At 45.2% G+C, this 24,442-nt stretch overlaps 1 protein-coding gene across 6 annotated transcripts in view; it reads left to right on the top strand.

The window, feature by feature from the left end:
- The window catches only part of MYH11 (myosin heavy chain 11), a 125,813-nt gene that overhangs the window by 61,394 nt on the left and 39,977 nt on the right, over window positions 1-24,442 (top strand). For 3 of the 6 annotated variants that reach the window (XM_024744265.1, XM_024744266.1, XM_024744268.1), the window contains 8 exons: window positions 1,008-1,110; window positions 2,725-2,745; window positions 5,227-5,319; window positions 8,464-8,527; window positions 10,423-10,521; window positions 13,714-13,857; window positions 21,743-21,838; window positions 23,879-23,997. In XM_024744265.1, coding sequence (XP_024600033.1) covers window positions 1,008-1,110; window positions 2,725-2,745; window positions 5,227-5,319; window positions 8,464-8,527; window positions 10,423-10,521; window positions 13,714-13,857; window positions 21,743-21,838; window positions 23,879-23,997 — 739 coding nt within the window. The remainder of the gene's footprint in view (window positions 1-1,007; window positions 1,111-2,724; window positions 2,746-5,226; window positions 5,320-8,463; window positions 8,528-10,422; window positions 10,522-13,713; window positions 13,858-21,742; window positions 21,839-23,878; window positions 23,998-24,442) is intronic. The other 3 variants (XM_024744270.1, XM_024744267.1, XM_024744269.1) reach the window with 1 other exon arrangement.

Raw genomic sequence — 24,442 nt, forward strand, 5'->3', positions numbered from 1 at the left:
TCATTCCATCTCTGACAAGGCTAATAATGTATTTTTTTTTTCTTTATAAAATTTATTTATTTTTGGCTGCATTGGGTCTTTGTTGCTATGTGCAGGCTTCCTCTGGTTGCAGGAGCCAGGGCTACTCTTCGTTGCGGTGCATGAGCTTCTCATTGCAATGGCTTCTCTTTGTTGCACAGCACGGGCTCTAGGTGTGTGGGCTTCAGTAGTTGTGGCAGGTGGACTCAGTAGGTGTGGGTCATGGGCTCTAGAGCACAGGCTCAGTAGTTGTGGTACACGGGCTTAGTTGCTCCGCGGCATGAGGGATCTTCCCGGACCAGGGCTCGAACCTGTGTTCCCTGCATTGGCAGACGGATTCTTAACCACTGCACCACCATGGAAGTCCCTAATAATGTCTTTAAAATAGATAATTTGCAGTAAAACTATTCTGTATGATACTGTAATAGTGGATACATTTCATTGTACAGCTGTCAAAACCCATAGAATGTACAACACCAAGAGTGAACCCTCATGTAAACTACGGACTTTGGGTGATAATGATGCATCAACGTGGGTTCATTGATCGTTACAAGGGTACCACTCTGGTGGGGGATGTTGATGGTTGAGGAGGCTGTGTATGTCAAGGGGCAGGGGCAGGGGCGTATAGGACCTTTGTACCTCTGCTCAATTTTGCTGTGAACCTAAAACTGCTCTAGAAAACGAAGTATTTATTTTTTAAAGTAGACAGTTCCAAATAAACCTAAGTTTGGACCTTGTTAGGAAAACTCAGCTTTCTCTTTTACTCTTTTCATCTACATCCTTTCCTGCATCCTCTCGGGAGGAGTGGATTGAGATATGGAGCGGGGTTTGAAAACCCAGCCCAGCTCTCTGCCAGTGGTGGGCAAGTCTCCTCCCCTCTGGGAGCCTCAGTTTCCCCATCTGACAAATGGCACGGAGCTGTGGAAAAGTACCCACAGAACACCTGTGTGGGGCTGTTTCCGGTGGGTCACTTTTCCCGTATCTTTCAGAGGCGAGTCTGGAGCTGGGAAAACTGAAAACACCAAGAAAGTCATCCAGTACCTGGCCGTGGTGGCCTCCTCCCACAAGGGCAAGAAGGACACAAGTATCACGGTGAGTGGTAGTTCCTGCCCTGTGGCCACGACTTAGCAGATGGGCCCCCAGGCTCGTGGGCTGACCGAGGGAGAGACAGCACCATTAAGAAGGCCAGGACTTGGCGTTGTAAGGACTCAGGGCTGTGCTTCACTGCCCCTCCCCAGACAGCTCACCAGAGGGCTGTTTTTCCTCCTGGGTGGGCCCGTTTGGGTCTAGGTGATTTCTCGCTTTAGCCAGGATCATCTCCTGAGGGGTCCTGTCCTGTGAAATGAGAGGAGGAGTCTTGATTGACATCAAAGCTTCTCAACCGTGGCACCGAAGTCATTTTGGACTGAGTAATTGTGGGGCTGTCTTATGCCTTGGAGGGATTTTAGCAGCATCCCTGGCCTCTCCCCACTGGAGGCTGGTAGCAACCCCTGCCCTCAGTTATGCAACCAAGAATGTCTCTAGACATTGCCAGGTGCCCTCTGGGGGGCACGGTCACCCCTGCTGGAGAACTACTGCCTGAACTGAATCTCTGTAAATTCCCTAGTGTTGAGGGACACCTGTCATTCCTCCATGTGTCCCTCAAATGGGAACCCCAGGGGATGGGAACATTGGTGTCACTCAGCATATGGGCTTTGGTCCAGTGCCCTTGACTGAGCATCTACTGTATGCTGGGCACTGCCAGGATGGGGTCCAGCGATGAGGCTGAGAGGCACTGTTATTCTAGCTACTGAGCTTTTGGACTCGTGGGAAAGAGAAATGGTCATCAAATAATCATACAGATCAACCCATGGTGATGCAGTTTGATTAAGGCCTTAGAAGGAAAGAAGAGCCTGTTTCTAGAATCATCCCTTCTTGGGTCCATCCCTCTCTTCCTCCTCCGTCTTAGCCCTGCCTCGTCTGTCCCAGAGGAGGCGACAAGCAATGGGGCTGCTTGAAGGACCTGCCAGCGCCTCTGTGTGAAGGTTTGGGGTGGGGGCAGGGGAACGGCAGAGCGGAGGCCTGAAGAAGGCTTGGGGTGTCACTGGTTCCTGCCACTCTGGATCTTGCTTCTGGGGCTCAGAGGCAACACTGGAGCAGCCACAGAGGCCAGTTTGTCTGGAGGCCCTCGGAGATCTCTGGTGGGCACTGATTGTAGCCTGGGGAACCTTCCTCCCTCAAACAGACGCAGGAAACCCACACTGTCTCTGGCACCGTGTATGGGAACAAATAGCGCCAAAGTTCACGTGGCAGTTAAACACCACTTCCCACCGCCTTTCCTTTTCCTAGAATAGTGATGATAAGTAATAGCAATACTTGATAATAGTGACTGATCTTTATCAAGCACCTGCTATGTGCCAGATACCTTTTTCTCTGTGTGTGAGAACACATCTCAGACAGCATCTCATGAGACACAGTTTTAAAGACTGCACCTCGGCCCCAGCAATTAAAAAACTTTGAAATGTCTGAATCTCTAAGAAATTAGAAAAGAAAGCAGCAAAACAGAAAGGAAATTGAATCCAAGAAAAGTTGCTGCTTTCCTAGTTGGAGAATCTTGGAGAATCCAGGCTAAGTGGGGGGATTGAAATCGTATATTCTCCAGACCCTAATGTACGTGTGATGGAAATAACACTGACATTTGTTTTATACTGTATTGTTCAACCACAGCAAGGCCCATCTTTTGCCTACGTGAGTAACTGGGAGTGTTTTCCTGGTGTGTACGGGAGGCACGGAGTGTGTTTAGATGTGCATGCTCCTGTCGCACCCACTGAGCCCCGTAGCTGATGGTAGAACGGGCTAGATCCCCGAGTTTCACAACCTAAACCTACAAACTCACTGAAACACCGTCCTGCGGGTGTCCAATGTCAGTGTGGGGCGTGGGGCGCGTTGCCACCCGCAGGACCCATTGGACTTCCCAGGGTTGACCTCCAGCCGGGAATGGATTTTCCCAGTTCAGAATGGATCTCATTACCCTTCCCACCAATGTGTCCGCCACCGGTAACCCTGACTGGAAGGCCCTGGAGACGTCTGTTCCATCTGGTTGAGCCTTTAAGGACCTTCTGGCCCTAAAGCTTCCCTGGCTTGATTGACAGTCAGTTAATGGCACTGCTGTGGCATGCCTCTCTCCCCACTCCCTGCCATCATCCCTAAACATCTCTCCTGAGCCCTGTCCCCTGTGCACTGGTGTGTCCCTGTGCACGTGTGTGCAGTGCGTGTCCGTCTTTGCATGCCGGTTGCTTAACCCAGGGCTCCAGAAACGGGAGTCTTGGTGTTCACGATGCACTAGCTTTGGTGGCACGGTAAGGCCCCAGCTATTGTGACACACAACCGGGCCCTGCTCAAACCTCTGCATGTGTAAACTCATCTCTAACTCAGAGCTTGGGGGGCTGGCATATGGGTCCCAGCCTGGGAGAGACCCTCAGATCAAGAGATCCTAGCGTGTGCTAGGATCACACTCAATCCATCTTAGTTAGACCTGGGCGGCAGTGTCATGGATGAATCAGAAGGAGAATCAGGCTTCTTATATAGGATCTGCTCCTGTGTGACGTTGGCCAAGTCACTTAACTTCTCTGGGCCACTGTCTCATCATCCATAAAATGAGTGGTTTGGACCAGATCTTCATGTTCAGAGCTCTCCTGAGAAGGATCTTTTGGCCCCAGCAGCTGGAACTCCCATTCTAGGAAGGGAACTTTTTTCTGGGGATATTGGGATCCCAAGTTTGTGTTGACAGAAGTGACCCCATTAGTCTTCTTCCTACTAGTCAAGCAAAGCCCTTTGCTCTCATTGTAAATTTCCACAAGTCCCAATTATGGGGATTCTACTGTGGCTGGGATTTTCACAGAGATGACACTTTTTTTTTTTTTTTTTTTTTTTTTTGGGGTATGGGGGCCTCTCACTGTGTGGCCTCTCCCGTTGCGGAGCACAGGCTCCAGACGCACAGGCTCAGTGGCCATGGCTCACGGGCCCAGCCGCTCTGCGGCATGTGGGATCTTCCTGGACCGGGGCACTAACCCGTGTCCCCTGCATCGGCAGGCAGACTCAACCACTGCACCACCAGGGAAGCCCAGAGATGACACTTTTATCTTCTTTGGGAGCTGTGAAGGAGGAGGGCATGTGAATAAATAGACATGCAAATTAGTAGCTTCCTGTTCTGTTCCTTTAGGGACAGCCACCCATGATGCCCTCCTGGTGTATAGAGGAGCAGGGAGAAAGCTGTGCGCTGCCTTTTCCCTTCTAGAACCTTTCCCAGCTTCTTCTTAGCCCAGCCCAACTGCCCTGAAAAAGAGGACAGGGGAACCAGCAGAGAAAACAGGAGAAAACCCTCAGGACCCATACTTCCCAGGGTCGGCCTGGAGGAGGAGCTGGGTAGGAGAGCCGCTGAGCCAGTCTGCAGCCGCTGTGTCGTGGGGATAGGCAGAGAGCAGCTCGATGCTTCCTGGCATGATTTACCTTGTTGGCCCTTTCCTGCAACAATTAATCACGTGACCGCGTTTGTGCACAGGAGCCCCCTCAGAGGGGGCCGATGGGCTGTGTACAGTCTCAGCTGCATTTAACCTGATGAATGGAGCTCAAGCAACCTGCTTTGAAGCTTTGTTCTGCAGTCGGTTTGAAGTATTCCCGGTGGGTTTTGCACATTCCTTACTTGTCTTCCATAGGAGACTTCAGAAAACTGGTCCTGAGAAAGGAAAAATTGCAACTATAAAAAGTGGCACTAAAACCAACAGAAGGAGGGTTGTAGTGATTTAGCTTGAAGAAAGCTGCTTGTCAAACATAAGCAGCAGCAGGACTGCCGTGTACAGCAGGGCAGGCTGTGCACTGCACAACTCCATGGATTCACTATGATGTAAATGACATCCTGGTGTTGTACAGTGTGGCAGTTCTCAGTGACAATGATGTCACATAGATGAGCAGGCCCTATCTAGGAAAAAGTGGGCTTCCTAGGTGATGTCCTTACAGATGTCCCAGCTATAAGAGAGCTCAGACATTTGTTTCTCTTCTGAAATCCTTGAGTAAATCTGGACATTAGCATTGGGGGTCTCAGATGGGTAGGTGATAGGATAGGAGAGAACCCGTGGGTTAAGGGCAGAATTTTGTGACAACATCTGTCTATGGCAGAGCTGTCAGTGTCTACGTCACTTTCTCCAATAACTAGATGTGAATGAATTTTAGGGTGAGCTGGAAAAGCAGCTTCTACAAGCAAACCCCATCCTGGAGGCTTTTGGCAACGCCAAAACTGTCAAGAACGACAACTCCTCACGATTTGTAAGTACCAAAGCCACATGGGTTTTCTGGAAAAGGCTTGGGTCCCCTGGTGTCCCCTCCTGCCTGAGAACGCAGAGTATGTGTGTGCAGGGGACGTCTGAGGCTGAAGGGATGGAGGTGTGCATTGCAACAGCATTTTGCTCTGCATCTCCAGTCCTGTCTTGACCTTACAACCCTGCAAGTGCTCCAGCCACTCACTCCCTCATTCATTCACTCACTATTCATTCAACAAATATTCATTCAGCATCTGCTTGCTAGGCTCCCTGTTAGAATTTGACATTCATAATTCATTCAGTAAATATTTACTGAGCACCTAGTAAGTGCTAGACACTTACACCCAATACTCATTTATTTATTCAGCAAAACATGCATTGAGTACCTACTATGTACCAAGCACATGCAAATTTCAATAAACATTTATTATGCACCCACTGTATACAATCATTCTGGCAGGCATTTTTACACACACCATTCTCTCTCTCTCTCTCTCTTCGTTTGGCTCATTTTCATTAAGCGCCTACTGTATAGCAGACCCTGAACTAGACAGCAAACAATTGAGACGTGGTTCCAGGCTTCACAAAGCTTGTGGCCTAGTTGGGGAGCCAATAGTCAACGAGGCAGGACTTCCCACACAGGCTTTCCCAGGTTCCAAGGGCCCCCCCACTTTCTCACCTGAGCCTAATGGGGGAAGGAGAACTCTGAACACAGGTGGTTGATGACACACAAAAATTATCTTGTTGTACAAAAGAAGTGGGGGCCTCCACTCCATAGGAGAGTCAGAAAGATACTTTTTTTTTTTTAAGAGGAATGATGCTTTTTTTAAAAATTGTTTTATTTATTTATTTTTGGCTGTGTTGGGTTTTTGTTGCTGTGCGCGGGCTTCCTCTAGTTGAGGCGAGCAGGGGCTACTCTTTGTTGTGGTGCGTGGGCTTCTCATTGCGGTGGCTTTTCTTGTTGTGGAGCGTGGGCTCTAGGTGCACGGGCTTCAGTAGTTGTGGCATGAGGGCTCAGTATTTATGACTTGCGGGTTCTAGAGTGCAGGCTCAGTAGTTGTGGCACATGGGCCTCGTTTTGCTCCGCAGCATGTGGGATCTTCCCGGACCAGGGCTTGAACCCGTGTCCCCTGCATTGGCAGGTGGATTCTTAACCACTGCGCCACCTGGGAAGCCCAGAAAGATACTTTGATGAAGAAATTTGGCGGAAAGACTGCATCTGAATTCCACTAGTGAGGAGGCCCCTGCTGATTTGTGGGTGCCCCTCTGAACTGTCAGTCACCAGATGGGACCCTGTGAAAAACTCTTTGTAGAAACCTCTGCCCCGCCCACGTAGAGCTGCTCTGTGGGTATCTCTGTGTCCTGCATATTCACACGCATGGGCCCCAGCCTTGTCAACCCCAAGACCCACTTCTTATTACAAGTAATTATGCGGTGTTCCCTTTCCTTCCCTGAAAATTTAGTCATAGATAACATCACCTACTACACACATCAGATTAAAAAAAAAATAGCACAATGCCCTTGCTAAAATATGAAGGAGAAATAAAACAATTCATAATTAAAATGTGCATTTCAGCATATCAGTTCTCAGGCCAGACCACATATGAAGACACAATGAACTAGTCAGACACTTGCATTTATATCCAGAATCACTGTGACCTTGACAGCTACAAATGCAGGCTGAGACAAGGGAGGGTTCGTCTGGGGACGGAAGCCATGGGATGGGATTTTCCAGAATGATGACATACTCTTTGGAAAGCTCTGAACCAAAGAACAATTTGCTCTCGAGTTACATGGATATGACATTCCTACATGAGAACAACATTAACATTTTTTGTGTGTTTTTATCTAAAACACCATTAGGGTCTAGGCTTAGCTAATTATAAACAGGTTTTTCACCTCCGTGAGTGTCAGGTGGGACATTTGAAAGTCATAGGGTAGGTGGCTAATGCTTGGTGTCTGGGACTCTCTTGGTCATTGCAGGATGCCCAGCATCCTTAGCCCCTGTCCACTAACAGCAGTAGCTACCACTGTCATGTAACAACTCCAGTCCCTCCCCCAGATTTCCAAACTCCCCGTGGGGTTTGTGTTGGCTGCACCAAGAAGCACTGCATTTGTGCGTTGTAACCCAGTGCAGAGTTTCTAGGATGTCAGTAAATGAGAGCAAATTCAAAGTGAATCCCTGCAATGTTCCCACTCACTGGTGCCCCAGGCCTTCTCGGGTGGAAGGCAAGATGGCTCCAGGACCAGCAGGCTCCTCTGTTACGGTTGCAATAACGTTCATTGTCCTGAATCATTCTACTGTCTGTCTCGCTTCCTGATGGAGAAAGAGGGAGGGTTTTGTCGAGGCCCAAGCAAGCCTAGGGGACGGTGCCTCCCACCATGTAATCACGAGTGGGTGAGGGTGGTAAGGATATGATCCTTTGTCAGCTGTTAAGAAAGCAGGAAAAGGGCCAGTGCTGCCAGAGGCGGGACCTGGCTGTCCTGGGTTCTGTGGTTCGGCTGAGGCAGAAGGCAGGTGGATTGGCATCTTTTCCAAGTGGAGAGATCTGATGGGCCCCGGGGCTGGGGGCATGGCCCAGCCCTGCCTACAGAGCCTCCTATGTAGGGCCTGCTCAGATAGCGTGGCTCCCTGGCATCACTGTTCATGCTCACCTGCCCCAAAGAAGCGGTTTAATTCGCAGCTGGATGAACTTGGGCTTGATTGATCATGGAGGCCCAGTGTGTTTCTGGGCAGGGGGGCAGCGGAGGAGGCCTCCAGCCACTGGGTGTGGCAAAATGTGCCTTCTACTCACGCCTCTACCTCTTAGGAGCACTACCACACTGGGCAGGTCCCACTAGCTTTCTTGGCCTCAGTTTCCCCACCTTTCAAATGGGGAGAGCTATGATGGGCTGAGGGTCACTGCAAGAGCAAGTGAAATTGATTTGAGAAAGTGTTTTCTAAGTTCCTCTGTCGCCATAAGGCCCTCGATCTCCCCAGCTCAGGAGATGCTGACCTGTGAGATTCTTGAGTGTTTGCAAGAAGCTCTCTCTGGTTTTCTTCTTTTTCCCTTGAGTGCTCCCAGACTCCTCTCTCCCCACTTGCCTGCAGCATGAGGGTGAGGGGCTGAGGCTGGGGAACCCACCATGGACTGTGTTTTCCTGTTGGCAGGGCAAATTTATCCGCATCAACTTCGACGTCACGGGTTACATCGTGGGAGCCAACATTGAGACATGTATCCTTTGCTGAGCCTGGGCCACCTGGGACTCCCACCCTTGGTCCCACCAACCTCCTGCCCAGAGCCTGAGGGGGGCACAAGAGCCACCCCTCTCTCCCCAGGCGCTTGGGTGCCATCCAGAACAAATCTCCCCTGGGGTTGTTTTCCCTTAACAGCAAGCCTTGTAGTGTGGTGGTCCCCAGGTTTGAGGACCTCAAGCAGCCTGTGTTTGATTCTGAGTGGACCTCTCCCTAGCTGAGCGACCTTGGGCTAGTTACTCAACCTCTCTGTGCCTCGTCAGTGAAATGGGGATGATAATAATACCTGCCTCATAGAGGTGTCGTGAGAATCAAGTGAATTCATTCATGTAAAGCTCTTAGAACCGTGACGGAATAAGGGCTGGTTGAGCATCGGCTATCGTGAGAACTTCGCTTCATCCTTTTCGAGCCAGGGTCCAAGGCTAAACCTGGACCCCTTGTCCTTCTTAGGAACAGGGCAGCTTCAGCCCACAGATAGGACGTCAATGGAAACAGAACTTTCCCAGAGGAACAGCCTGCTTCTGGCAAAGCAAGCAGGAAGCTGTTTCTGTAAATCTAAGGAATCAGAATCCCACCAGCCCACCAGTGCCACCTGTGCTCTTTAGCATCCCAGAGGGGGCTCAGGGCATGGCTGGGGTCAGCTGACCAGGCCCCATCCCCACCTCCCAGAGCTGGGCAGGGATTAAATGAGATACAGCAAAAGACACCCATATTCTCCTACGGGGGGATAAGGAGACCATAAATAGCCTCGTGTGGGCTCAGAACGGGTATGGCCACCAGCTGAGTTCTGGTTTTCAGACGTTTCTGGATTTGGGAATTGCAGATGAGAGTTTGTGACCCTGTATAATAAGAGGCGTTGGGAGGAGAAATTAGTCTACATGACCTGACATGACAGAGCGGGGGTGGGGGACACAGTCTAATCCAATGGATTTGGGAGCACAGAGAAGAAGTGATCATTCATTCTTCAGTGGTTAGGGTTTTGCAGATTTTGTCATAGTCAAGTAGAGCCTGGTTCTTACATGGGGAAATCCACCTGGTACAAGAGCCCAACCACCCATGCGCCTCCCTACCATCCCCTCCCCCCATGGCAGAACAGCTCTCCTTAGATTGATTAGTGGGTCATGTTTACAGTCTCCTGAGGCTAGGCAGCTAGTCAGCTGGGTCAAGGTCACTCAGCCAGCCAGAACTGGTACCCAGCTCTTGAAGCCCAGCCCCTTGTCTGGGATGGTTTTGGCTACCACAGACACTTGGCATTGTCACTTCCTAGCTCTGTGCTCCTGGGAAATTGAGCCTTCCCCGAGCTTCCCTGGGCCTCAGTTTCCCTATATTGAAAATGCAAATAATATTCGCACTTAGCTTCTAGGATAGTTTGTGAGGTGTAAATGAGAAAATGCACGTCAAACATTTAGCACAGGGATTAACAAATCATAGAGGGTGTAATTATTTTTACTCTGTAATATCTAAAGACAGCTTACTCTGCAGAAGAGGAGTTGGTGATGGCTGCTGGGGAAACATCTCATTTCATGCCCCTCCCGTAAGTCTTTCATCCTGGAGTCCTTTGACTCCTGTCTTTTTATGCTTTTTTCCCCCACTCTGTTCCCCTCACTTCTCCCTGGCACTGGGGCCTGCCAGCAGCACCCAGTGGTTTCTTTTGGATCTGTGAGCCAGAACTGGAAGGTCAACTCATGTGGACCAGGCGTGGATGGCTTGACTCTGTCCCAGCAATCAGACTCTTCAGAACACTCCAGGGAACCTCTCCCGGGTCCTGGAGATTTCCCCTCCAGCAGCTGGTATGACAAGGATTGGGGAGGAAGGTCATGTTCCCACAAGAGGTACACGTGGTGTCCCTGGGATTCTTAACTCCTCCCAAACCAGATCTGCTAGAAAAGTCACGGGCGATTCGCCAAGCCAGAGACGAGAGGACATTCCACATCTTTTACTATCTGATTGCTGGAGCCAAGGAGAAGATGAGAAGTAAGTGATGAGCAAAGACGTGTGTTGGGAGATCTCAGCCCTCCCTTTCATCATGATCCAGGGTTAATCGATCAGCCGTTAACATAGAGTCTGAGATCCTGCCAGGGAAAGAGCTACACATCTCTGGGCAGCATCTCCTTTGTGTGAGTGAGTGTGGCTTCTGTTCAGTCATTCTCATTTACTGAGCACCTACTATGTGACATAGTAGATGTCCATTTCAGTTAGGCATTAAATAATTAATTAATCAAGCCCAGTTAGACTGGACGACATCAAGTCCAAATAGACACAATCTGTGCCTTCCAGGAAGGGAGAAAGACAATTGCCATATTTGCACGTTTACAAAACTTGCAGGTATTTAAGAGGCATTCTGATTGTATAAGGAATTTGGAAGGGCAGTGGAACCAAGCACTTTTCATTATTCCTGTTTTGAAAATAACTTTGAATTGACCTTTTTGTAGGGCAGGGGTCACCTATATTTTTCTGTAAAGAACCAGATAGTAAATCTCTTAGGTTCTGTAGGCCACACGGTTTTTGTCACAACTACTCAGCTCTGATGTTGTAATGCAGAAGCAGCCATAGGCAATGCCTAAACCAATGGGCAAAGCTATACAATAGAATTTTATTTACAAAAATAAGAATGTGCTGTAGTTTGCTGCCCTCTGTTGTAAGGAAAATATTTTTCACATAAAAGCTATATACTGTATACCAGGCTCCAATAGGAAATTATACATTCTAGGCGTGTAGAAGAGTTAATCTACTAACTGCAAAGAATATATAAATCACAGCTGAATAAAGGAGTATACCAGTCAATACAAGTACATAGTATGGTCTACATTCTAGTAATAAGTTTAAGTCCTAAATTTTAGGAGAACAGTACAAATTTTGCTTCCCATCAGTTTTGTGACCCGGGGTTAGTTATTTTGCTTAGAAAATTACCAAAAGGATGTGTGGGCTGGTACCTTTGCTGTGATGAGGTGTATTGCAATGTTCCACCACTAGGGGAAGCAGCGTTCCTTATTTAATCTTGTTGCTTGGCATCTGGAGCAATTTTGGATAAAAGAGGGGAGGCGGAATGGATGTTAGTGGCACATAGGTAAATTAGCAGTTATAGTGCAGACACGATGGCGTGGCCCAGAGGGAAGCGTTTATAGTTTTCTTCCACCTCTTTGGCACCAAAGTCAACAATTTTGTTGTTTGGTAACCTGGGTTCCAGTTTTGTGCTCTGCCTCCGGTCCCCCAGAAATCAAGAGAGGATAAAAGCAACAACTGAGATCCCTAGGAACCACTTGTATGCTTGATGATAGATCTGGGAAGAGGTTAGGCTTTTAGGGGGAGTCAAATATTTCCACATGTATCCATGGTCTGGATAATGAAATCTTGGCAAAGACTCAAATCCTTGTGACTTTAATCAGGCATTTCAGTTAATCCAAAGGCTTAATTGGTATCTCGTGTCAACTTAACCTCAACTTTATCAAGTAGCTTCCTAGTGACTTGACCCAGGAAAACACTTTGTTTAAAAAGAAGAGCATCTTGCTGAATTCCCTCCAAAAGTATAATCAAATCCAGCCTAATTAAAGATTGATCTGGAAGAGGACACTTGATGTATTGGACAGTGTCATAAAAGCAAATAGTATAAGAAAAAAAGAAGGGATTATAAATTTTGGAGAGAAAGGGATGAATAACAACAAAGGAATGTAACTACAGAGTATGACTTTTCAGAGAATAATATTTGATAGATGTCATAAACAAGGAGTTGACAAATGTTTTTACTAAAGGGCCAGATAGTCCATATCTTAGGCTTTGGGGATCATTTGGTTTTTCTTGCAACTACTCAACTCTGGCTGCTATTGTAGCATGAAAGCAGCCATAGAAAATAGACAAGGAGATGGGAGCGGCTGTGTTTCAATAAAACTTTTTTTACAAATAAGAACCTGCTATATAAAAAAATAAAAATAAAATTCAAAAAAAGAACCTGCTATTTAAAAAAATAAATAAAATAAAATTCAAAATAAAAAGAGCCTGCTGTGTTAAAAAAAATTAAATTAAAAAAAAAACTTTATTTACAAAGATAACCAGCAGACCAGATTTGCCAATCCCTAATATAAGCCTTATCTACTGATTCAACTAGAAATAGTTTGAGAAGAGGGAGGCTAAATTGTAAAAGCAATTGTAAGAGCACCAAAGCTTTTTCCACCATAGCAGGAAGTCAATGGATAATATCTAATTTTGACATATCCAGAAATAGCCATTAATATGATATATAAAAGTAATATATAGTAAGCCTATTACATAGAGAGATAATGGTAACTACCAGAAAAAAACAGTTAAAAGAGATAAAAGCAGTTATTGTAGGGTAAGGTAGGAGCTGGAGAAAAGATGGGACAAGCAATTGGTGTTTTTATTATAAACCTTTAGATAGTAATTAATTTTTTCTCATAAATACATTTATTAAGCTTAACATGTTTGGTGAAGATAGGACAAAATCAACTATTACACAACATATATAGAACAAAAATCACAGTGTTAATTAGATGTCCAAAAACATATATATGGTAAAATCATATACAGCTAAAGAATTATTTGATTACTAAAGAAGGAAAAAGTGGGGTGATTCAGGGACAAATGCTGATGAAGGTTGTAAAACGAGGGTGCCTTTTTCCTCCCTCGGGATGCTCGTCAAGTTCACATTAAATTCTGTTTGATCAGTGTTGACTAGAAGCTGCAAGTTTCATTTCTCAGGCTCTTAGTACGAGCTTCATATCAATAGCTCAGTCATCGATTTTTAAAATCCATGTGTATGTGTGATTTTGATAAAAGTTTAATAAATGGATGGATAAAGATTAATCTAACTTTTCAGAGCTTTGTTTCTGAAGGCAGGGTACTTTTGGGCAACTGAGATAAAGGTGTCTCTCCCTCTGGGTAAATGCAATGTTCTGTCAGGGGTCATGGCTTAGCAAGTGGAGCCAACAATGGATTTCAGCTGCCAGGCACCCTGGGGCAGTGCACAGCCTGCACCACTGTATGAGGTGGGTGATGGCTTCTATGCAATGAAGCAGAGGAAGGTTTAAACTGTCCAAGTCTTGGGAAAGGGAAAGAAATTACGATGGGCCAGACCCTTTACCAGGTTCCTGTCTCCTGTTCAAAATAGAAGTGTGCCTTCCTGACCACCACCCCGTCTTCCTCTCCTTCTAGATGACTTGCTTTTGGAGGGCTTCAGCAACTACACATTCCTCTCCAATGGATTTGTGCCCATCCCGGCAGCCCAGGACGATGAGATGTTCCAAGAAACCTTGGAGGCCATGGCGATCATGGGCTTCAATGAAGAGGAGCAGCTGTGTAAGTCTTCCCACCTCGAGGCGGGGTGCTGGTGAGGAGAGCAAGGTTCCTGCTCTCGATACGGATACCAGAAAAGCTTTACCAGAAGTCCAGGCTCTTGTTCAACTCGTCCAAAAGAGTTTGGGCAAGGAACACAAGGCACTAAGGAAAAAAATAAACACGCACCGACATACACACACACACACACACACATACACACACGTGCACACACACATACTGAGGCTGAGTAGCAAGAGAACAAAGAAGTTTATTTAGTGCAGAAGTGAAAATTACATACTCAAAGAAGAGTGTGGGCATCCTCGTGAGTGAGGGGTGCCCCGCAGGGTTGTTGATCCTCCTTTTATCTTATTTTTAGCCCTTTGAATGGGTGGGTGTTTTTGATTAGGGATGGAATGTTCATTGAGGGGGAAGGTTGAGGTGTGGCCTGGATTACACCAGGTTGCATCAGCCCCCAGTCTTGTGCATTTTTCTGCTGAAACCACTGTACCTGTGCTCTAAGAGATGTTTTCCCTTACATTTTCCTTTACTAGTTAAGCGCCACAGGTGAAAAGTCTTATAGGGTCATCAGCAACCTGTGCATTTTTATTGTGCATGCTCTACAGTTTTATTGGTCAGTTTCTTGTTCAGATGTTACAAAATTTCTGTGTTGGATACCATTCCTTCATGCGTCATGGCCTCATTAAGTGCAAAACAAGGAGGTGGCTTTGCCTTCTGCCTAATGCCTATACATGAGGAGGCTGTCCTTGGGCCTGGCCCTATCTTTCCTGCCTCAGTACCACTGGAATTAGTTAGGGACTTTTCTCTGGTCAGGACAGATTTCTGCTCTCTGAATTCCCCACTCCCTCAAAAAATAAAGGAGAAGGAGAAAAATTAACATTACTTTAGGTGGTTTATTGGTGTTTTAGAAAGGTGGCTGCACGAGTTATGGCTCTTTTGGTTACAAGTGACCAAATTGGCTTAAGCAAAAAGGAAAATGATTCACTCATAGAGCTGAAAAATTCAGGGATAGTGGTTTCAGGAACAGCAAATTCTAGGGACTCAAAGAATGTCTTTAGAACTTGGTCTCTCAACAACATTGTCTTTAAGTAGGAAGTAGTTTCTTGGCAACAAAATAGCTGCTGTGGCTCCAGCCCTTACATCCATTGGTTTTATGTCCAGCAGAAATGAGCAGAGTGGATTCCCTGCCTGCACCCCTGAATGGAGTCATATTGCCTAGGTTGACATGCATATTCCTGAGCTACTCACAATGAGCCAGGGTTGTTGAAAGCTCTGTTATGTCTCTTGGTTATGGTCTCGATTCCATTCTTGGAGCTGGAGGTAGAGAGGTTATTGGCCTCATTGAGAACATGTAGGTGGAGGGGAGGGTGAGTAATTGAGGCAGTCAGTGTACTTGGGTTCTTCCTGGAAAGGCAGTTCTGGTGATGGACCAATATTGATCAATATCATCAACCAATGACCAAGAAACACATTTCGTCCTGAGAAAAGGAAAGCTCATAGAGATATTTCTGGTTTCCATACTGTGCAAGAAACACTTTTTCTTCTGGGTTAGATATGCCTCAGTATTCAAGGTTAATCTCTTTTGGGAACACCAAGACAAGATTGTGGAAATTTTCGCTTTCTTCCCACACCCCCACCCCTTTGGAGCCCCAGAATAATGGCTACAGTTGCAAAAATGAAACTTATAAGGAAGGGCAGCTCCTTCAGAGATAACTTGGGGCCCAGAAAAAAGAAGACTCCATGAATGAGATAACAAATGGGTGGTGTTTGTGGATTTTGGCTAGGATCCTACTTCAGAATCCAGTGCTTACAGCATCCCTTCCTTAATGACATCAGCTCTCCAAGAATGATTCATTTTATTTGGAACATGAGTCCGTTTTTACTTCTAATCTTTGCTTTAAAAAAAGAAAATACAACTGATGATTAAGTACTTGCTGTAGGCCAGATATTTGCTAAATACCCCCCCTTTTTTTTTTTTGGGACTTCCCTGGTGGTCCAGTGATTGGGACTTCGCCTTCCAGTGAAGGGGGCGGGGGTTCGATCCCTGGTCAGGGAGCTAAGATCCCACATGCCTCGTGGCCAAAAAATCAAGGCATAAAACAGAATAAATACTGTAACAAATTCAGACTTTTTAAAGACTTTAAAAATGGTCCACATAAAAAAAAAAAAATCTTAAAAAAAAGGAAATTAATGGGGTGGAAAGGGCCATATACACAAATAAACAGATAGCAACATCATGACAGGTACCTGAAAAGAGATACAAATTGCACTCAGAAGTCCAGAGACTGTAACAAGTAGCAGAAATATCATTTACATAATTGTGACTTTAAGTACAACGCTCCATGGGAAAGTAATGGCTTAAGAATTTCAGATCCACTGTAATGAGAAACACAAGTTTGTAGGTGGCCTTTTTTGTCCCACAATGAAAGGTCTTAAATGTCAGGGTTATATTTCCTTTTTTTTTTTTAATTTAATTTTATTTATTTTTTTATACAGCAAGTTCTTATTAGTCATCAATTTTATACACATCAGTGTATATATGTCAATCCCAACCGCCCAATTCATCATACCACCATCCCCACCCCACCACGGCTTTCCCCCCTTGGTATCCATACATTTGTTCTCTACATCTGTGTCGCAACTTCTGCCCTGCAAACCGGTTCATCTGTACCATTTTTCTAGGTTCCACACACATGCGTTAATATATGATATTTGTTTTTCTCTTTCTGACTTACTTCACTCTGTATGACAGCCTCTAGATCCATCCATGTCTCAACAAATGACCCAATTTCATTCCTTTTTATGGCTGAGTAATATTCCATTGTATATATGTACCACAACTTCTTTATCCATTTGTCTGTCGATGGGCATTTAGGTTGCTTCCATGACCTGGCTATTGTAAATAGTGCTGCAATGAACATTGGGGTGCATGTGTCTTTTTGAATTATGGTTTTCTCTGGGTATATGCCCAGTAGTGGGATTGCTGGGTCATATGATAATTCTATTTTTAGTTTTTTAAGGAACCTCCATACTGTTCTCCATAGTGGCTGTTATCAATTTACATTCCCACCAACAGTGCAAGAGGGTTCCCTTTTCTCCACACCCTCTCCAGCATTTATTGTTTGTAGATTTTTTGATGATGGCCATTCTGACTTGTGTGAGGTGATACCTCATTGTAGTTTTGATTTGCATTTCTCTAATGATTAGTGATGTTGAGCATCCTTTCATGTGTTTGTTGGCAATCTGTATATCTTCTTTGGAGAAATGTCTATATAGGTCTTCTGCCCATTTTTGGATTGGGTTGTTTGTTTCTTTAATATTGAGCTGCATGAGCTGTTTATATATTTTGGAGATTAATCCTTTGTCCGTTGATTCGTTTGCAAATATTTTCTCCCATTCTGAGTGTTGTCGTTTTGTCTTATTTATGGTTTCCTTTGCTGTGCAAGAGCTTTTAAGTTTCATTAGGTCCCATTTGTTTATTTTTGTTTTTATTTCCATTACTCTAGGAGGTGGACCAAAAAAGATCTTGCTGTGGTTTATGTCAAAGAGTGTTCTTCCTATGTTTTCCTCTGAGTGCTAAATTACCTTTTTTAAAAAATGTACCGGAATGTTCAGTTTTATTTAAATACTAAAAAACTGGAACAAACTAAAGTATTGATTGATAGACGGCTTATTTAATTATTGGTTGACCTTATGAAAGAAAGCAACGGGACCTTTTAAATGGTCTTAGAAAGACATTGCCTTACGTGGAAATGCTTCTAATATATTTAAAGTGAAGACATCAGGGAACAAAGCAATGTGCTAAATGCTTTATATGCATTATTTAATGTCACAACAACCCTAAGGGGTGGCCATTATTACCTCAATTTGCAGATGAGGAAACTGAGGTACAGAGAAGTAAAGGAAATTACCCAAGGACACACTGTTGGAGCTGGGACTCACTCGGGTCTCATGGAATCCCAAGCCCCACTTTATGATTCACTGTGCTCTGTTTTTGTCTGTGGGAAGGTGGGTTTTGTCCTTTAATCTTAAAAAAAAAAAATCTGTGTCAGAACCAAGGTATGGAAACCAAGGTTAAAAGGGGCCCAGAATGTTCTACAATGTGGACTCGCTTTGCTGGGTGATAAGTGATACAGAAGCCCACCATGAGATGGTGGTCCCTTCTCTAGTCCCTTTCAGTTCTTCTGATGACTGTCAAAGAGAGGAGCAGTTTGGCACCTCCATGACACTTGCTAATCACCCTTTTAACCCTGGAGAGTAGACCCCAGGCCCAGCACCTTGGGCAGGCCCTAGCCTCTTGCTAGCATTTGATAATATGGTTTATCTTTCCTGTATTTATTTTTACAGGTGCCATCTATTTATGGCAAGGGAAGCTGATTTTTCACTTAAGATAAAGTTTTCTACTTAAGTGAATCATAGGAAAGAGAAGTGAATGTAAAAAAAAATGTTAAGTAAATAGTAGAACAGATGGTATGCCTGTAGAACAAGCATTAGGATGAGGGTGTACAAATGACTGACACCCATGGGACACAGACTTAGACCAGTGTGTATACCAACCTTGATTATAAATCTAGGGCTACTCCCAACCCTCCCCAAAGAAGCCAAAGGAAAATGGGGAGCTGATGGTAGTGTCAGGCCTGACCCCTGGAGCTGCATGAGGTTCCAGGTGACCAGTCTCCTCTGGTTCCTGGACTTCAGCAAGGGAGAATTACTTGCCCTAGATTGCACAGGGAGCTAGGAACAGTATAAGACCATCATAATCATTGTGACATCATAGCAGCTACTGTTTATTGAGCACTGCCTGGGTTTAGGTGCTATGCATTTAATCCTCAGGACAACCTTATGAAGCAGGTGGTTTTATGGGCCTTCAGATGGTGAAATGGGCCCAGAGAGGCTAATACCTGACTTGAAGTCACACAGCTGCTACTAACATGGCCAAGATGCGAACTCCCGGCAGCTAACTTCAGCATTGTCCTCAGATCCTCCCAGGGACTGTCTAGGTCCATTTCCAGGTGTCAGTCATTCACAATTGATGCCGCTTCTGGGTTTCATCTGTATCATCATTGTTTGAATATTTTTATGCCTAGGGTGGATTTCTATAGCCCCATCCACTCTGGGCTTTGTCCTAAACAACAGTTCCGGACAATCACTAAGTATGTGTCCTGGTTATACAATTTGAAATAAATTAGAATAAGTGCCTAACTATTGAAATGTTTTAAAAGTTTCACATACCACCTATAATCATCCACCCTGTGTACATGGGGTACGTCTGCCACATGTTGGGAAAGCCTATTTCCTGTTCCTCAGTAATAAGGGTGGCGTATTAGTTTCCTGAGGCTGCTGTAACAAATTACCACAAACTTGGTGGCTTAAAACAACAGGAATTTATTCTCTCATGGTTCTGGAGGCCAGAAGTCTGAAACCAAGGGGTGGGCAGGGTTGGTTTCTTCTGGGGGCTCTGAGGGAAAATCCATCCCAGGCCCCTCTCCCGGCTTCTGTGGCTGCCGGCAGTCCTTGGCTTGTAGACGCATCACTACAACCTGCCTCCTTCTTTACGTTTCCTTCTGCCCTGTGCATCTTCTGTTCTCTCTGTTATCAGGTCACTTGTCATTGGATTTAGGGCCCACCAGTTTAATCTAAGGTGATCTCATTTAATTGCATCTGCAGGGATCTTTTTCCAAATGAGGTCGCATTCACAGGTTCTGGATGGTCATGTCTTTGGGCGGCCACCTGTCAACTCACTACAGGTGGCTACTTCTATTTAGCACCTACTGGGCCAGGCCCCTGTTTGCAGCATCTCTCCTGATATAAACGTTATGAAGCAGGTACAGCTGTTACCCTCTCCATTTTGCAGATGGGGAAACTAAGGCTTAGCAAGGTGAAGCTGGACTTCCTAACACTAGAGTGCATGCTTTCAACCACTGCCCCAGACTGCCAGCCCTTGCCACCCTTGCTATCTGGGCAGCCCTCTCCACTTTGCACTTTGCTGTCCACCAGCTCTTGTGACCTGGGAGTGGTGACAATTCGTTATTTCTGTGACAGTGCTATCTATACCAGAAAGTGCAAACCAGCAGTGCCTGAGCCCTCAAGAGAGATTGGCCTCCACAGCCATTAAAGTTGTCAATTTTAAACCTGGGTAGATTTCACATAAAAATCTGGGTTTCCATCATCTTTGGAAAAATCAGAAGCCTGGCAGCTCTGGGCTTGCCTCCCCCGCGGCCATGATTGGAGTAGCAACTCTCCCCTTTCATGCAGGGTTGTGGCCCCCATGAGTCCCCACAGTCCCCATCAATCTGCTTTGTTCATTTAGACCAGTGGTTCTCAGCTAGGGGTGACTCGGCCCCGGGGGGATACTTGGCAATGTCTAGAGACATTTTTGGTTGTCCCAACTTGGGAGAGGGTAGCACTACTGACATCTAGTGGTTAGAGACCAGGGATGTGGCTAAATAGCCTATAATGATGCATAGGATATCCCCAGAACAAATTTTCACTAGTGCCCGGGTTGAGTGCCGAAATTCACTGCTTACCCAGGCTCTGCAGGCATTCCAGCAATCCTAATTTAGACTTGCAGTTTAAGAACTGTGAGTATTGGTCTTGACAGTTTACTAAACCCCTTTCATAGATGGTAGTAAAGAGACTGCCTCAGCTGTGCCCTATCAACAGGAGCTCTGTTCATCTTTTGGGTGTAGATTTTTGCAGTGGTGAATGGGAGCATATGGGTGGCTGATCTAGGCCTTTCTCCTCCTGAGCTGGGCCAGGTGTGAGGACAGCTGTTGTAAAAGGTTGTCACCGCTCGTTTGGCCTAAGGAACCAGAGGAGGCTGGAATCTCTAGGTTTTGTTCTTGGAACACAGTGATTTCTTCTTGGAAGTCCTGGGTGATTTGCACCTGAGTTAATCTAAAGCCACGCATTTGCATTAATCAATCCTCTCTCTATTATCCATCCAACCAACCAACCAACTATCCATCCATCCATCCATCTATCCATCTTCTTCCATCTATCTATTCATCAATCCATTGATTGATCCATCTATTATCTATTCATTCATTGATCCATCTATCATCCATTTTCCTTCCTTTCATCCATCCATCAATTCATCTTCCAACCATCCATCTTCCATCCCTTCCCATGTGTCTGAACACACCTGTGTAACTAGTACCTTTTATAACTAAGAGAACATGAATACCACCAGACCCCGTGAAGCTCCATCTTGTTCCTTCTAGTAGCTTCCCCCAGTCAAGGATGACCACCATGCTGACCTCTAACAGCATAGTTTTGCCCATTCTTGAACGTTCTGTAAATGGAACTTACATGGTATGTTCTTGTTTGCATTTGGAGTCCTTTGTTCAGCATTAGTATTTGTGAGATATACAGCAATTTTGTTGTTTGTAGTCATAAATCATTCAGTCTCCTTGCTGTATAGAAGGGGTTGACAAACATTTTCTGTAAAGGGCCAGAGAGTAAATATTTTAGCCTTGGTGGGCCATACGATCTCCATGGAAACGGTTGAACTCTGCCATTAAGCATGCAAACCGCTATAGACAATATGTAAGTGAATGAGTGTGGCTGGGTTCCAATAAAACTTTATTTACAATGGCAGGCATTGGGCCGGATTTGGTCCAATGGCTATAGATTGCCATCCCCTGCTGCATAGTATTCCACTGTAGGGCACGGTTTTTAGCAACCATCCAAAAATATTCTGCTCCTCCCAGCCAGGTTTTCTCCCCTCTTAGCCGGGAATTGGGGTGCTTTGGCTTTCTCCAAAAAGCTCAGAACTGAGTCTTTTTAGGGGAAAGATGTAGGCTGGCTCTGGGTCCTCAATGACCTTTAGACTCCAAACCTTGGGATTGGCACTTGTGTCTTATCTGTACTTCTCTCTTCACTTCAGCCATATTGAAGGTGGTGTCATCCGTCCTGCAGCTTGGGAATATTGTCTTCAAGAAGGAAAGAAACACAGACCAGGCGTCCATGCCGGATAACACAGGTGCTTGCTGCTTTTTCATAATAACTGATGACTTTGGTGATGGGAGGGAAGGTCACATTGTCTTTGGTTATTTTTCTGGATGAGGTTATCTGGGGCATTAACAAGAACTAGACTAGATTATTATCACTTGATTCTCTCTTTTTTCAAACTTTTCACTGCTTAAGATCCTACATGGAAAGTTCTTGAGTCAGAGAGTGGGGGAAAAAACTAAGTTTTGGATCAGACAACATCCTTAGGGAGTGCCTCTTCTAAAAACACCACACTCATTTGTTTTATTAAACAAATATTTTTGAGCACCTGCTATATGCCGGGCACGGGGATACAGCAGGAAATGAGACAGGGACCACCCCATTTCTTATGGCATATACGGTCTTGTTGGGGAGACAGACCTCACGTTTCCCTGCAGATGGGATTGTTGGATAAAATAAAGGATGCCCAGTGAAATTTGAATTTCAGATAAACACTTTTGATAGTAAGTATGTTCTAGGCAATATTGGGGACATAATTATACTAAAAAGTGTTCATTGTTTATCTGAAATTCAAGTTTCACTGGGCTTCCTATATATTTTTCCTAAATCTTAACAGCCCTACCTGCAAATAAGCAGTGTTTCGTGTTTTGAAAAGATGGCCTGGCTACCACCATGCTTGTTGGTGGCTGATGCAAAAGGATGACATAGGTTCCCAACGTGCTCACCTGTGGCCTCACATGGCCGTCTCAGGCTGTATATTGGGTTGCTTTTCCAAGCTCCCAGTTTGACTGCCAGTTGTTTCTTATGTGTTATACTCCCAGATATAGCAAGTTAAAGGAATCCTCGCTCTGAGGAGAGACCCTCAGGGAAAGAGAAACCAAAAGAGCACCCTTGAAAAGAGATGGTAAAAAATCCTAAAACTACACTATTTACCGTCCACCTCACACATCCAAACTGTCGTGTATCACTAGTCTTCACATTAAGGAAGCAGCTAATGGACTTTTTTTTTGGAGAAAAAGTTTTTATGCAGAACTACATGAATATAGCAAGAACCCACATGTTCACCATTCAGAATTGACATTTGTGAATATTTTCAAATACATCTTTGTCTTTAGAATGAAGCAAAACACAGTATAGAGAAGACTGACATCTCTTATCCTCCCAACTGAGTCCCTGAACCTCCTGGCAACCACAATTGTACTGTACCACATACCCTTCTGGTTTTATGTTTATAATTTCACACACATGTATCTGAACAGTATACAGTGTTGCTTTGTGAGTGTGTTTTTAATTTACATGAATGATGTCACTCTGTAGGCATCATTCTGCAACTTTTTTTTTTTTACTCTGTACTCACAACTGTCTAGATCAGTGTTTCCTAACAGTAGCATCCCCTAGTGTGACAACCAAAAATGTCTCCAGATATTGCCAATGTCCCATGGGAGCAAAATCATTCCCAGCTGAGAACCACTGGTCTAGAGAGAAAGAAAAAGCCAGGTCATTGCTTTAACTGCTATTCGGTATTCCATCTTATAAAAATACTGTGATATATTTGTTTGCTCCCTTATGAATAGACATTTAAGTTGTTTCCAATATTTCTTCCACTACATACGCTGCAACATATATCTTGGAATGGTGGAACAAATGCTTATTGAATTTAACTATATGTCATGTTCATACCTACCTCATTTAATCCCATTGATAACCTAACAAGGTACCAAATAGCTGATCCTTTTTGTAAGCAAGAGCCTGGGAAGCTAAGTAGCTTTTCCAAAATCACATGGCTAGGAAGTGGGAAAGGAGCAAGGATTTGAACCTAGTTCTGACCCTAAGCCCCCAATTGGGGCCCACCTCCAACCCAGCCCCATCATTGCCTCTTTTAGCCAAACACTGGGGGTGAGGTCACTAATGACAGCAGTTTGTAGGACTCTTTCATGCTATGTTCACTATCATGCTCCATCTCACCAAGGAAAAACCAATGTATTCACAGATCACAAATATCCCATGTTATGTGCTCTTTCCAAGCCTGCACTTTTGTGATACACTTAATATGCTTCTTTTCTCCATCCAGCTGCTCAGAAAGTTTGCCACCTCATGGGGATTAATGTGACAGATTTCACCAGATCCATCCTGACCCCACGTATCAAAGTCGGGCGGGATGTGGTACAGAAAGCTCAGACAAAAGAACAGGTAAATGATGCATTTGCCATTTATTCCTGCACTTGTCATTTATTCCTGCAGAATCTTCCATCCATCCAGCCCTCTAGCCATCCATCCATCCATCCATCCACCCATCCATCTGTCCATCCATCCATTCATCTGTTACCTAACCAAACTTGGGTCCATTCACCAGCCACACAGCAAAGCCAATTTGCTGACACTGAGTTGTGGTGAAGGAAAGTACAGAGTTTATTGCAGGTGCCCAATGAGGAGAATGGGTGGCTCATGCTCAAAAGACCTGAACTCCCTGGTGGCTGTCAGGGAAGGGCTTTTATTGTTTTTGTTTTTGTTTTTTTTTCTTTCTGCGGTATGCGGGCCTCTCACTGTTGTGGCCTCTCCCGTTGCGGAGCACAGGCTCCGGACGCGCAGGCTCAGCGGCCATGGCTCATGGGCCCAGCCGCTCTGCAGCATGTGG

The sequence above is a fragment of the Neophocaena asiaeorientalis genome, unplaced genomic scaffold (genome assembly GCF_003031525.2).
Source record: "Neophocaena asiaeorientalis asiaeorientalis breed wild unplaced genomic scaffold, Neophocaena_asiaeorientalis_V1.1 scaffold91, whole genome shotgun sequence".
Taxonomy (NCBI): Eukaryota; Metazoa; Chordata; class Mammalia; order Artiodactyla; family Phocoenidae; genus Neophocaena; species Neophocaena asiaeorientalis.